The 16149-nt window shown below is 43.8% G+C and overlaps 1 protein-coding gene across 1 annotated transcript in view; it reads left to right on the forward strand.

Annotated features, from left to right (window-relative positions):
- The window catches only part of LOC134338979 (probable G-protein coupled receptor 139), a 48639-nt gene extending 47410 nt beyond the window's left edge, over positions 1-1229 (forward strand). Inside the window, exon 2 of the mRNA XM_063035200.1 lies at positions 331-1229. Within this exon, the coding sequence (XP_062891270.1) occupies positions 331-1229 (899 nt within the window). The remainder of the gene's footprint in view (positions 1-330) is intronic.
- Positions 1230-16149: the final 14920 nt, after the last annotated feature.

Consider the following 16149-nt stretch of genomic DNA (forward strand, 5'->3'; position numbering starts at 1 on the left):
ATATTCCAAATATCAACGCTCCGTTCAGCTTTATCAGTTAGAATGTGGGACCAATTCAAGATTGCTGCGTTGATGAACAGTCCTCTGTTAAATAAACCGCGGACTGCGGAATCCCGTGGCAAACTGCTGAAAATTTGCCTACTCAGCTGTATCGTCCCTTGGCCTCAAACATAACAGCAAGTCCCGGCGCACGGGTTAAGTACTTTTTGGATCGAAGCCAATTTAAAGGGTGGCTTCGCTTCGGTCTGTAAACAATCCTCTGCAGGCAAATAAAACAACATAGATCAGTTTTTGTGCGCTTGAAACTAATTCTTATTTTCTTCCTTGCAGTTAATTTCATGGCTATTGTGATCCTGTGTCGTGAAAAATGCGGACTCTCCAAATGCATCACCCGTTACCTGGTGGCGATGTCAACAGCTGATCTAATGGGTGTTTTAATTGGCGTTATATTCGAGAGGATCAATAATATTTATGTTTTTGCAAGAGTTTTGCTCATCACTCCGATTTGCGCAGCATCGCTTGTGTTTAGGCTCGCAGCCATGGACTGTTCTGTCTGGTTAACGGTGGCTTTCACATTTGATCGATGTATTGCAATTTGTAGCCAAAAGCTGCGGAAAGGATATTGCACAGAGAGGACTGCGACCATAGTGGTAGCGATTGTGGGCATAGGGAGTTGTTTAAGGTGTGTTCCATTTTACTTTTCACTGGAGTCTTTCGCGATTATTGAAAACGTTCCTTGGCGCTGTGTTACCAGGGCAGATTACTATACTTCACCAGTGTGGAAAGTTTACCAGCTCTTTTATGCTATCATTACTCCTTTATTGCCAATCGGTTTAATTCTATTGTTCAATGCTTTAACAGTCAGTCACATTTTAGCGGCAAACAGAGTCCGCCGGGGACTCCGGAGCAGCAGTGACAATAAAAAGGATTCAGAGGTGAAGAACCGGAGAAAGTCAATGATTTTGCTGTTCGCTCTATCAGCAAACTTCATTTTATTGTGGATCCCCTTTATAGTCTCTGCTATGATCTGGCAAGCACAAAATTACTTTTATACAGACAGATATCTTAATTCGCCGTCGTTTATCGTGCAAGAGTTTGGGTTCATGATGCAATTTCTCTGCACCTGCACCAACACGTGTATCTACACACTGTCCCAGAGGAAATTCAGGGAAGAGATGAAGAAAGGAGTGAAATATCTGGTCACATTAAATGGCCGACTTTGTAGATAAACCGTAAGTTGAATTGTACGTTGATTTATGACAGATATATTTTCTCAGTCATCAGTATGTCAGATGAATATACCATAAATCTACATAACGAGGTTTGTGATGGTTAGAAGCTCGTTTTCCAACAACTGCAGCAAGCCTAATAGGCTCAGGTGTGCATCGAACAGAGTGTTGCTGATTTATTCTTTATTTTGGCAGAACTATGGTTAAATTCATTGGACGAATCTCGCTGTCTTGGGCAACAAACCATGTGACGCTGTCATGATTCTTAAATTGGTAAACTTGAATTCTAATTGACTGGATCGTCGATCTACTGAATGCGCGTCTGCATCCTCTGTGATTGAAGGAGAAATTTACCTTCGACGTACCAACCCAAGATGTATGAATCGGATCTCCGTTGGATTATTTTTGATAATTGAAGAAGCACACGGTTCCCCGAAAAAGGGAACTTTACAACTCTAGTCTGAGATGTACATTGTCCTGTCATGCAGTCTTAATGGAAGTCTAAATATGTAACTATGACTTGCTCTCATAATAGGCCGTTCGTTGATGTTTTCGAGTGATGAAATGATTTATCTGATGGAGGTGGTTTCGTTCTCCCAATTTTGCTGCACCAAAGGCGAGATCTATGCCTAAGTCATGGTTGAATTTCGGTAGAATGTCCGCGACTTTTTAGCATGGACATTTGGTTCCCATTTTTAAATGTATATTTTTCTTTATATATCTGATGTGTTTCCCTGTTACAATTCAATATCACGAAATAAGAAACAGTACACAATATGCAATTAAACGATCGAGCTTTATAATTCTTAATTTGACTGTAGGTTAGTAAAGAAACAAAACAAAGCAAAAAAAAAAAAAAAAGAAACATGGCCTATTCACATGAAACAGTCTAATAAGCACGTTGGAGCTCACGTTCCATCCATTCGTTCCCGATCGACCTCCTCCAAGCGTCGCGGACCTTCGGCCGCTCGCTCCAGGTCTACTCCGTTCGGCAGTCTACCAACTCGCGTCTGCTCTCTTCATCTCTGCCCGACAAAAGACCGCAAAATCCCTTCTCTCAGACCCAGAAGATAAAACATCATGCCTCTCATTGGATGGTGCGACTTCCAAAGCCCCCGTTACCTCTAGTCATAACCCAAACATTGCTGCTACAGAGAAACCATTACATCAGCAGTGAAACATTATAGAGAGGCCATTACATTGGCAGTAAAGTATGACAGCGCGTGGCACTTTCCTCCCCCGCTGCACCACATTTAGTGATGCCTTCATAACGTTGAGGTAATTCGCAAACCCTCCTGCAAAACACAAAGACCAATCCAGGTGTAAAAGGCAGTGAAATAGCCCTCCACGGAGCTACGTAGGCCAGCCTATCCGGTGGTTTCTTAATTCCCTGAGACCTCTGGCCCCCTTCAAATTACACTTCCGGTTCAGACACTACTGGGGAACCTTCCGGTCTACCTGTGCGGCCTCCCCGGCATATCACCCTTGCGCACCTGCTACTCGGACAATTCTGTCCCCTGGCCAAGCCTTCCTTCATGTCTTGCAAGGTCCCGCTGCAACCCAGGGTGTCCACAGATAGCCGCCATTCCTCATTTCACCTGACTCAGCCGGACAAGATCTAGAAGTCTCTTCCTCAATCAATGGGGAGTTAGCTTAAGGCAGCATATACCATCCATTCAGGTCCTCTGAATCAGTATCGGTCTCAGGGAGGGGGCCGGCTTAACGTCTCCTGCTGTTGGCCCTGCAGTCGCCCCGCATTTCTGCAGAGTGCACTTACGAAATGGAGGCTCTAGGCCGGGCTCTGGGTCTACCTGCACCTCTTGTTCCAGGTGCAGCCAGTAATTCCGATGGTGAATCTTGTCAGCTGCATTCCCATCCTCCGGCTTCCCCAGGATAGGGAGTTTGTAGAATGCCTCCGGGTGCATTTTTGGAGCAGCTTGTACGAGAGCCGACCAGGGATAAGGCTATTCTGGATTTAGTGTTGTGCAATGAACAGGATTTGATAAGTGATCTTGAAGTAAAGGAGCCGTTAGGAGGTAGTGACCATAATATGATAAGTCCTTATCTGCAAGTTGAGAGGGATAAGGGCAGATCAGAAGTGTCAGTATTCCAATTGAACAAAGGAGGCTATGGAGCCATGAGGGAGGAGCTGGCCAAAGTTGACTGGCCGGATATCCTAGCAGAAAAGACAGTGGAACAGCAATGGCAGGTATTCTTGGGAATAATGCACAAGGTGCAAAATCAGTTCATCCCCCGGAGAAGGCAGGATTCAAAGGGGGGAAAGTGGCCACAGTGGTTGACAAAGGAAGTCAGAGATAGCATAGCATTAAAAAAGAAGAAGTATAACAGAGCTAAGGTGAGTGGGAAGACGGATGATTGGGAAATTTTTAAGGAGCAACAGAACTTAACTAAAAAGGCAATACGGGGAGAAAAAATGAGGTATAAACGCAAGCTAGCTAGGAATATAAAGGAGGATAGCAAAAGTTTATTTTAGGTATGTGAAGAAAAGGAAGATAGTTAAGAACAATGTTGGGCCCTTGAAGAATGAGTTGCGAGAAATTGTTATGGGAAACAGAGAAATGGCAAACGAATTTAATAAGTACTTTGGATGTGTCTTCACTAGGGACGACACGTGCCATCTCCCAGATGTATGGATGGGCCACGGACATAGGGTAACAGAGGAACTGAAACAGATTGACATTAGGAAGGAGACGGTGATGAGTAGACTGATGGGACTGAAGGCTAACAAATCCGCAGGTCCAGATGGTCTTCATCCTATGGTACTAAAGGAGGTGGCTCTGGAAATTGCAGATGCATTGGTGATCGTTTTCCAATGTTCCTTAGATTCAGGATCAGTTCCTGAGAATTGGCGAATGGCTAATGTTATCCCAGTTTTTAAGAAAGGAGGGAGGGAGAAAACAGAGAACTATCGCCCTGTTAGCCTAACATCAGTAGTGGGGAAGATGCTAGAGTCCATTATTAAAGATGAAATGGCTGCATATCTTGATAGCAGTGATAGGATTGGGCCGAACCAGCATGGATTTACCAAGGGCATATCATGCTTGACTAATCTATTGGAGTTTTTCGAGGATGTAATCAGGAAGATAGACGCGGGAGATCCAGTGGATGTGTTGTACCTTGACTTTCAGAAGGCATTTGATAAGGTACCACATAGGAGATTGGTGGGTAAAATCAGAGCTCATGGCATTGGGGGGAGGATATTGACATGGATAGAAAACTGGTTGGCAGATAGAAAGCAAAGGGTAGCAGTGAATGTGTGTTTCTCGGAATAGCAGGTGGTGACTAGTGGGGTGCCACAGGGCTCAGTATTGGGACCACAGCTGTTTACGATTTACGTCAATGATTTAGAGGAAGGCATTGTAAATAACATCAGCAAGTTTGCTGATGATACTAAGCTGGGTGGCAGTGTGGCATGTGATGAGGATGTTAGGAGAATTCAAGGTGACTTGGATAGGCTGGGTGAGTAGGCAGAAACTTGGCAGATGGCGTTTAATGTGAATAAGTGTGAGGTTATTCACTTTGGGCGCAAGAAAAGGAAGGCAGATTATTATCTGAACGGTGTGGAGTTAGGTAAGGGAGAAATACCAAAAGATCTAGGCGTACTTGTTCATCAGTCTCTGAAGGTGAATGAGCAAGTGCAGCAGGCAGTGAAGAAGGCTAATGGAATGTTGTCCTTTATTACAAAGGGACTTGAGTACAAGAGCAAGGAAATCCTTTTGCATTTGTACAAGGCTCTGGTGAGACCACACCTGGAGTATTGTGTGCAGTTTTGGTCTCCAGGGTTAAGGAAGGACATCCTGGCTGTGCAGGAGGTGCAGCGTAGGTTCACTAGGTTAATTCCTGGGATGTCCGGACTGTCTTACGCAGAGAGGTTAAAGAAACTGGGCTTGTACACGCTAGAATTAAGGAGATTGAGCGGGATCTGATTGAGACATATAAGATTATTAAGGGATTGGACAAGATAGAGGCAGGAAATATGTTCCAGATGCTGGGAGAGTCCAGTACCAGAGAGCATGGTTTAAGAATAAGGGGTAGGTCATTTAGAACAGAGTTGAGGAGGAACTTCTTCTCCCAGAGAGTTGTGGAGGTGTGGAACGCGCTGCCTCTAAGGCAGTGGAGGCTAATTCTCTGGATGCTTTCAAGAAGGAGATAGATAGGTATCTTATGGATAGGGGAATCAAGGGTTATGGGGACAAGGCAGGAACCGGGTATTGATAGTAGATGGTCAGCCATGATCTCAGAATGGCGGTGCAGGCTCGATGGGCCGAATGGTCTACTTCTGCACCTATTGTCTATTGTCTATTGTTTCACCTGGAAAGCTGGTAGGTTTGGCATCTGACTCTCCACAACATAGGGCGTAGCCGCCCAGCAGTCAGCCAATTTATGTTTCCCAGATAGCCTCAAATTCCTTATGAGGACTCGGTCTCTCGGCAGGGGTTGGGAGAACCTAACCTTTTGATCATACCGCCTCTTATTTTCCTGATTCTGCTTGGCAGCCGCGGTGGCCGCTACTGCTTAAGCCCTTTTCTGTTCTCTTCTCATATCAAACACATACTCCAGATACGTCTTCGGTGGTAGGTCGCCCTCGTCAGTCCCAAAGCAAAGGTCAATGGGCAACAACATCAGATAGTATGGCGAGTACGCAGTAACTTCATTTCGTGTACAGTTGTAACAGCGGACCAGATGTCGAATATGTTGACTCCACCTGCTCGTTTTGCTGATCTCCAAGGTCCCGAGGATGTCTAGCAACGTCCGATTAAATCTCTCGGGCTGGGGATCACCCTGCGGATGATAGGGCGTGGTCCTCGACTTCTCGACTCCATGCATGCCCAGTAACTCACCGATGAGTCTGCTCTCGAAACCCTGTCCATGATCACTATTTATCCGCCTGGGAAGACCATAATAAATGACATTCATATCTTATAATACTTTTGCCACCGTGGGTGCCCTCTGGTCCTTGGTTGGAAGAACCTGCGCATATCTGATGTCTTGAACTCTGATGACTAAGCCATTCGCTGTGTTGCTGGCATTGGGTTCTATTGACAGGAAATTCATACGCATCAGGTCTAGCGGCCCCACACCCTGCATGTGGGAGAAGGGAGCTGCCCGCGTAGGCAGCGTCTTCCACCGTATGCATCAAATGCACGACTTGCAGTATTTTTCGACCTCCGAATTCAATTCCAGCACTCGATTCGTACTAATTTCTTAAATATGAACCATTTGTCATTTTAATGTATATGCAATCATTACAATACTTGGGAAATCTGTTTTAGTCAGATCAAATAATAAATCAAATCACTATTATTCATTTCGTGCAGAATTCTCCCATTTTGTACTCAACTGTTTCAGATAGCGTTTATCCAATATCAGGGAGTGTCACTAATGCCTTATTTTGCCACAATACTTCCTGACTTACTGTCCATGACGCCGCAAGGGCAGCAATGAAGGTTCTCCATCTACATCTGTCCATACCCTCGCACACAGATATAGACGGATTCTTCATTGGTGTTTTCATGACAATTTCTTAAAAAATAGTCAGGGTTGTTAGCCATGAGCTGAAGCCAGAACCAGGAAGATCGGTGGACCACACTTAGTCTGTCCTATATCCTTGAAACTGCTAGGCTTGGTTTACCCTACCAAGATGCAAGGCAGAAGTCCTCACTCCAGTCAACATAGCTTCCAGCTCATTGCGATACGCAATCCTCCTAACCCTACGACGTGGCTGTGATCGCTTGGAGGCTTTTCCCACATAAAGTAGTTGGTACCTCGTTTTCTCTTCAGTCGCGTTTTAAGTCGACGATCCGAAATTCCTCCTCCACGTGGTTACAATCAACTTTCAAAGGTTCAGAGGTTCTAAGGATAATTTATCATCAAAGTGTACAACTCTGAAATGATTCTTCTCCATGTGGCCACGAAACCGAGATAGAGAAGAAAGGCAGCACGATTATCAACCTGCAAATCCCTCCTATCCGCAGAAGAGAAACGGTAAAAACGCACAGGCACATCGACACATAAATCCCCGTCGCTGGCACAGAAAATAACGGGAAAGATATGGTGAAGAAAACATAAATAAAAATCCGTAAGAATGAAACAGAAAAACTTTATTCAAGTCCATGTCCAAAACGTAGAAAAGCTGGTAAAATTGCTCCGGGCACACGGCAGGCTTTTCCCTCTCGGCAGCGACCGGTCCCACCAACGATGAAAGGAAATTTCCCCGTTCCGGCAGCAGAGCAATGCCCAGCGATCAAAGGAACTGTTCCCTCTGGAGCAGAACAATTTCACCAGCGACTAAAAGGCAGGCAGTCGGCGCTAACCTTGCGGATTCGCCTCGATGTTTCAATATCCCTTGTCGCTTTAATCGGCGACCAGTGAGAGCTTTAATCTGCGATCGCAGTCGAACATCAGTTCCTCAGCCTCCTCGTCAGGACGCCGCACGCAACCACATTCTCCCGGAATCAGAGACTGCAGAGTGCTGAAACACCCAGACTCACAGCTTCCAAAGGTTCCAGAATCATATTCAAGACGAAAAACAAACGTAAAGGATATTAAAGAAGTGAAATATATGTTTTCATGATGCATCCAGAGATTTCAACAGAAGGAACATTGTATAAAGTTGCCATCACGACCGGAAGTGTGCATCTCTGGTGCACTCGCTGTATGTTATTACGTCACGCAGTCTTCGATTTTCCCAGTTTATGCAAATATTAACACAATACCGTCGGACTTTAAATAGAATATATAAGAATGCTCTCGCCACTCTTACAGACTTAAGTCTCTCTGTTAATCTGTTCCCTCTCAATTACCCTGAACTGCTTTCAGTGCATCTTCATTCAAGGAAAAAGAAAATCTGTTTTATAATTTTGACCTGAACTCCTTAGCGTCCTGCAGGAAAAAATTACATAGTTAGATTCAACAACTCCATAAGATCATAGCCTGATGTCGAGCGGTGTAACTGTTCTTATACAAGTGCCCAGAGGTGCGGAGGGGGTCTGATGGACTGGCCGTAACCACTACTTTTTGACGGATTTTCTGTTCATGAACATTGGTGTTTTCATACTGAGTTGGGATGCAGCCAGTCAATGCACTCTCCACTACGAATAGACAGTCGCCAGTCAAAGGTTTAGCTGCCATGCTGAATCTCCGCAAACCCCTGAGGAAGTAGAGAAACCGCCGTGCTTTCTTCGTCATTGTAGTGTCATGCTGGGCCCAGGACACGTCCTCCAGAACAATCACTGCGAGTCAGGCAAAGTTGCTAATTGTCCTCAACTCTGATCCGTCGATGAGTTCTGGCTCTTGGACCTCTGTTTTCCTCCGACTGCAGTCAATAATCAGCTCCTTGGTCTTGTCGTCATTGAGTAAGAGTCATTGAGTAAGAGATTGCAGTTATTGCACCTCTCATCGAGATTTTCAATCTCCATCCGACATGCTGATTCGTCACCACCTTTGAATCGGCCTACGGCTGTGGTGTTGCCGGCATCCTGGAATATGGCTTTGATGTTGTGCTTTGGCACACAGTCAGAAGAATTACACGAGTGGACCCGGGGTTAAGCTCACAGCCACGTGGTCCATCTGCGCAGATAGAGATCGTGGAGGAGATGCTGTTGCAAATCCGAACTGAGAGATCGATATAAATGAGGCTTTTTCAATTTAGCAGGAGAAAGGAACAGAGAGTTTTCCACTTCCATATGTTTTTAGAGCATTATATATGGGCAGAATTCGGAGATTTGGCTCATCAAATCTGCTCCGCCATTTCATCATGGCTGCCCCATTTTCCCTCTCAGGCCCAATCTCCTGCCCTCTCCCTCTAACCCTTCATTCCTTGACTATTCAAGAATCTATCAAACTCTGCCTTTCATATACGTAAGTACTTGGGCTCCACATACACCTGTTGCAACGAATTACGCAAATTAGGCACTCTGACTAAGGAAATTCCTCTCCATGTTGTTGTAAACGGACGCACTTCTATCCTGAGGGTGCGTCCTCTGGTTCTAGACCCTCCCAACATGCACTCTATCGTGGCCTTTCAACATTAGATCGGTTACAATGAAGTCAACCATTATTCTTCTGAATCCCAGTGAAATCAGGACCAAAGCCATCAAACGCTCTTCCTATGGCAAGCCGCTGAATTCCAGAATCATTTTCGTAAACGCCCTTTAATCCCTCTCCAGTGTCAGCACATCCATTCTAACATAAGGGAACCTAGACTACTCACAAAGCTCCAAGTGAGGAAGTGAGGTCTCACTGGTGCTTTATAACGCCTCAACATTACATCCTTGTTTTTATATTCTATTCCTCTTCAAGTGATTATTAACATAGCGTTTGCTTCCTCATCACTGACTCAGCCTATAAGTTAACAGTTGGTGGGCGGGGTGGGGGGTTGCATTTACAAGGACTCCCATGTCCTTTTGTATTACCCTTCATTAAATATTCTCTCCATCTAGAAAATTCTATACCTTCATTAGACCCCAGCATGGTGCCAGAGGACTGGAAAAATGCAAATATTACTGCACTCTTTAGGAAAGGAGGAAGGCAGCAGAAAGGAAATTATAGACCAGTTAACCTGGCCTCAGTGGCTGGGAAGATTTTGGACTCAATTGTTCAGGATGAGGTGATGGAGTACTTGGTGACACAAGACAAGATAGTACAAAGTCAGCATGGTTTCCTTCAGGGGAAAATCCTGCCTGAGGATCCTGTTGGAATTATTTGAGGAGATTACAAGTAGGTAGCGAAAGGGGCTGCAGTGGATGTTGTACATTTGGACATTCAGCAGGGCTTAGACAAGGTGCCACGCATGAGGTTGCATACGAAGTTAAGAGCTCATGTTATTACAGGAAAGTTACTAATATGGTTAGAGCATTGGCTGATTGGTCGGGAGCAGCGAGTGGAAATAAAAGGATCCTTTTCTGTTTCCCTGCCAGTGGCTAGTGGTGTTCCACAGAGGTCGGTGTTGGGACTGCTTCTTCTCATGCTATATGTAAGTAATTACGATAATGGAATAAATGGCTTTGTTGACAGTTTTGCAGCTGATACGTAGATTGGTGAAGAGGAAAGTAGTGTTGAGGAAACAGGTAGGATGAAAAATGACTTAGACAGATTTGGTGAATGGGCAAGAAAATGGCAAATGAAATATAGTGTTGGAAAATGCATGGTCGTGCTTTTTGATAGTAGAAATAAATGTGCGGATAATTTTCTAAGCAGGGAAAAATCCAGGAGCTGAGATGCAGAAGGACTTGGGAGTCCTTGAGCAGAGCACCATGAAGGTTGACTTCCCGGTTGAGTCGGTGGTGAGGAAGGCAAATGCCAGGTTTGCTTTCAGTTCCAGAAGTCTAGAATACAAGAGCAAAGTTGTGATACTGAGGCCTTATAAGGCACAGTGTGACCTCCCTTTGAGTATTGTGAACAGTTTTGGGCCCCTCAACTTAGAAGAGATGTGCTGGAATGTTATGATGAGGTTGTATAAGGCATTGGTGATGCCGAATCTGGAGAATTGTGTTCAGTTTTGGTCACCAAATTACAGGAAGCATATAAATAAGGTTGAAAGAGTGCAGAGAAGGTTTACAAAGATGTTGCGGGGACTTGAGAAACTCAGTTACAGAGAAAGGTTGAATAGGTTAGGACTTTATTCTCTGGAGCGTAGAAGAAAGAGGGGAGATTTGATAGAGGTATATAAAATTATGATGGGTATAGATAGAGTGAATGCAAGCAGGCTTTTTCCACTGAGGCAAGGGGAGAAAAAAACCAGAGGACATGGGTTAAGAGTGAAGGGGGGGGGGAGTTTAAAGGGAACATTGGGGGGGGCTTCTTCACACAGAGAGTGGAGGGAGTATGGAATGAGCTGCCAGACGAGGTGGTAAATGCGGGTTCTTTTTTAACATTTAAGAATAAATTGGACAGATACATGGATGGGAGGTGTATGGAAGGATATGGTCCGTGTGCAGGTCAGTGGGACTAGGTAGAAAATGGTTCGGCACAGCCAAGAAGGACCAAAGGGCCTGTTTCTGTGCTGTAGTTTCTATGGTTCTATGGTTCTATGGCACTGGAGAGGGTCCAAAGGATGATTGCAAGATTGAAAGGATTAGCATAGGAGGAAGGTTTGATGACTCTGAGTCTGCACTCGCTGGAATTCAGAAGGATGAGGGGGGATCTCATTGAATCCTTTCGAACGTTGAAAGGCCTAGACAGAGTAGATGTGGAAAGATTGTTTCCCAGGATGGGAGAGTCCAGGACAAAAAAGGACACAGCCTCAGGATGGAGGGCCGTCCTTTCAAAACAGAGATGCGGAGAAAATTCTTCATCCAAAGGTGGTGAATTTCTGGAATTTGCTGCCACATGCATGTGTGGAGGCTCGGCCGTTGGGTGTATAGAGGAAAAGGATCAGCCATGATTGAATGGCGGAGCAGGCTCGATGGGCCAGATAGCCTAATTCTGCTCCTATGCCTTATGGTCTTATGGTCTTATTATTTTTCTACCAAGGTGCATGACCATTCACGTCCTGACACTTCTTTGCCCATTCTTCCCCGCTATCTATTTCCTTTTGTAACTTTTCTAATTCGTCGAAACTACCCGCCGTCCGCCTACTCTCGTATCATTTCCAAACTTAGCGAAAGGGCCATCGATTCCGTCTTACATATGATGGAAACAGCTACATCTGGAACACGAGTAAGCACAGAAGAAAAGGCTACCTTAATTCCTACACTTTGCATTCTTCCGGTCATTTCCAATCCTCCAACGTCCCACGAATATTTACTCTAATATATGCCCTCTCTTTCGATTTATGATTGCATTGACTTCTCTTGCTATCCACGGTTGTGTCAGCTCGCCATGAGAATACGTCTTCCTCTTTGGGGTGTAGTTATCTTGTGCCTTCCGAATTGCTTCCAGAATTTCTATCCATTCCTTCTGTGCCATAATTCCTGCCGGTGTTATTTTCTAATCACTTCCGGCCAACATCTCTCTCATTCCTCTGTAATCAATTTACTGCACTGTAAGACTGACACATCTAATTTTTGCTTCTCCCCAACTTTCAGTGTGATGACTTTTGCCGAAGGGTTCTTTTACCTTATGCTCTCTAATCAATTTCGGTTCATTACACAACGCAGAAATCAGAATAGCTGGACCCCGGTGGGCTCAAACATGAGCTACTCGAAAAAGCCAACTTGCCGGTATTCTCGATATTCCGTCTTTTGTGGTGCAACACCAATCTGATTTCTCCAATCTACCTACATATTGAAGACTCCCATTATTATTGTAAACATTTATATTCAGACAAATATTTTCTATCTCCTGTTGTAATTTGTAGCCCTCATCCTTTCTGCTGTTTGGAGGTCTGTTTAATCGATCAAGGTCCTTTCTCCCCTGTAGTTCCTCAGCTCACCCCAGAACAATTCAGCACGTTCAGACACTATGTCACCTCTTTCTAATTATGTGATTTCATAGCGATACGCCACCTCCCCGTCTATCCTTTCGATGAAATTAGTATCCTGAACGGAATGCTCCCAGGTTTAAACTTCCTGGAGTGACGATTTAGTGATTCCCACAACATCATACCTGCCAATCTCGAACTGTGCTGCAAATTCAACTACCTTATTCCATATGCTACATGAATTCAAACATAACATCTTCACCCTTTTCGATTTGGTCCGCCTTTTACATTGCAAATTATCCTGTTGACTGCAATTTCTCTATCATTAGTCTCTCCTTGCGAGTACCCTCACTGCACACTGCTCTGTTTGAAAACCAAGTACCTCATGTTCAGCAACATCACATTTCTTCTCATCAACTATTAAATTATTTTAGCTCATTAAAAAAGTATTTAACTTTTCTTTACTAATTTAGGAGTCCTGAAGGAATTCACCAACTGTTATAAATGATATTGATTTGAAACTGATAACACCGTTTAAAATTTTCTTCCCATTAATTTACCATATAAGCATATTAAATGTTGTGTCATGCACAGGGAATGTATGACAGTCTCGTTTGATAGGATGAACAAAAGATAGATGTGATTTCCTCGACGGGCGATTTCCATCGCGCTGTGACAGAATGTATATAAATACCTTCTGTTAGTTGTTTGTTCACTGGGCTGTCTCTGATGTGACTAATAAGCTGGTAAGATTAGTTTGGAGAATGCAGTTCCTCTCCTTTATAAAAGCTTTCAAATCAATCATCTCTGCTGTTCGTCAGTAGGAGTTAGAGCTTTTTAACCTGATCATCACGTCATTCAGAAAATGGGATATCCAGCAATTTACTACATAGAAAGTGTTTATTATCCTGTACTGACTGCGATTGGTATCCCCAGTAAGTAACTTGAGTATGTTTGCAATTTCTCCTTGACCTGTCTGCTTCTCTGCATTATAATCGCCGTAAAATCCAGGGCAAATCGTGCATTGTCTGATGAGGGAGTTTGGTTTGATTAGGTTTCAAACGTATGTTTCTTTTACCGGATATAAATCCAGGTAGTGATGCAACCAGTCAGGATGCTCTCAATTGTGCCCCTGTAGAAAGTTCTTATGATTTGGCGCCCACACAAAACTTGTTCAACGGTCTGAAGTGAAAGAGGCGTTCTCCTGCCTTTTAAGCCGCGGTATATACAGACCACGTGAGATCCTCGGTGATACATATGCCGAGGTACTTAAAGCTATTCACCCTCTCAACCCCACATGCATTGATAACCATCGAGGTTAGCCTGTCTCCAGTCCCCCTGTAGTCCACAACCAGCTTCTTTGTTGTTACATCATTGAAGGCGAGGTTGTTTCCTTGACAACCCTGTGTCAGAGTGTTGACTTCCTCTCTGCAGGCTGCTTCATTATTATTTGAGATTAGGCCAATTAATATCACTATCAATGCTCTGTTCAGGTTTATCAGATGGAAAGCTGGACCTAATCAAGACGGCTGTGTTGATCAGCCGTCCTCTATTTAATATGCCTGAACTGCGTAATTCTGTTGTCAACTATTGGAGGTTTGCTGACTCAGATGTTATTCAGATCTTCCCTGGAATCGGAAGAATCGTGCCACTATTGTCACTAAAAAGTTCTTTGTCTGCAAAACCATTAAAATTAATCGCATTTTGTGCGCTTGAAACTAACTCTTATGTTTTCCTTGCAGTTAATTTGTTGGCTATTGTGATCCTGTGTCGTGGAAAATGCGGACTCTCCAAATGCATCACCCGTTACCTGGTGGCGATGGCATCAGCTGATCTATTGGGTGTTATCATTGGTGTTATATTGGAGCGGATCAATCAGATTTACGTTTATGCGAGATTTTTGTTCATCAGTCCGATTTGTGCTACGTCAGTTGTCTTAAGGCTCGCAGCCACGGACTGTTCTGTCTGGCTGACGGTGGCTTTCACATTTGATCGATGTATTGCAATTTGCAGCCAAAAACTGAGGAAGCTATTTTGCACCGATAGGATGGCGACTGTAATGGTAGTGATTGTGGGCATAGGGAGTTGTTTAAGGTGTTCTCCATTTTACTTTGGAATTGATCATTCCGCGAGTTTTAATGACGTTCAATGGCGCTGTAGTGTTGGAGCAGACTACTTTAATTCACCATTTTGGAAAGCTTACCAGATATTGCATTCTATCATTACTCCTTCATTGCCAATCGGTTTCATTATATTGTTCAATGTTTTAACAGTCAGATATATCATAGCGGCAAACAGAGTCCGCCGAGGTCTCCGGAGCAGCAGTGACAATAAGAAGGATGCAGAGGTGGAGAACCGTAGAAAGTCAATGATTTTGCTGTTCGCTCTATCAGCCAATTTCATTTTATTGTGGATCCCCTTTATAGTCTCTTCTCTGGTGTGGCAAGCACAAAATTACCATTATACAGATAGGTACCTTAATTCGCCGTTGTTTATTCTGCAAGAGGTTGGGTTCATGTTGCAATTTCTCTGCACCTGCACCAACACCTGTATCTACACTCTGTGCCAGAGGAAATTCAGGGACGAGCTGAAGAAAGTAGTGAAACACCTGATCATATTGAATCGGCGACTTTGTAGGTAAAACGTGAGTTGTATTGTATATTTTATTATGAGGTCACATACATTTTGTCAATCACCAGTATGCCTGATAAACATAACATAAACCAGGTGCGTGAAGGTTAAAAGCCCGTTTTCCCAGCAAGGACAGTGCCCATAATTTCCTCAGTTGAGCCAACGAGTAAAGTGTTCCTGATTGTCTAAAATCGGTGGAAAATCCGCAACTTTTTAACATGGACGTTTAATCCCATAGTTTAATCACTTATTTTTCGTTATATATCAACTAAAATACCTTGTGTTTTAAATTGGTCATTTATCACCGAATCTGTCAATAGATCAGGATCACTGCAATAAGTAATAAGATGTTTTTTGAATTTTCATGACTATTATTTTTTCTTAGAATGCGCGCATATGGAAAGATGTGTCAATAAATTATTGCCTGAGACCTTACGATGTGGCTTCGTCAAGACTAGTTAATTTCCTCTTCTCGCTCTCGCTCTCTCTCTCTCTCTCTCTCTCACACACACACACACACACACACACACTCTCTCTCTCTCTCTCTCTCTCTCTCTCTTTTCACAGTAGTTAACTCACCTTCTGTTCTTTCCCTTTGTCTTCTCGCTTCTGTCTCGCTTTCCACGTTTTACAGATTTACTGGGTTGGATTGTGTTTGCTGGGAGCCCTACTGTGTTTGTTTATTTCAGAGGAATCCGTGCCTAGTAATCTGCCGAGAATCGTTCTTCCTTCTGCAGGGTGCCGAATCGCCTATTTTCAGATATTTCGTCATATAAATGCATAAATGTACATTATGTGTCTGCGGGATAATTTAACAGTTACTTGTGTGTCTGTGCATCCTCGGAAAGTTATATTTTTGGGTATCATCGACACCGTTGAAATCGTACAGATCAGAGATACAGACCA

Source organism: Mobula hypostoma, chromosome 28 (assembly GCF_963921235.1).
Source record: "Mobula hypostoma chromosome 28, sMobHyp1.1, whole genome shotgun sequence".
Classification (NCBI taxonomy): Eukaryota; Metazoa; Chordata; class Chondrichthyes; order Myliobatiformes; family Myliobatidae; genus Mobula; species Mobula hypostoma.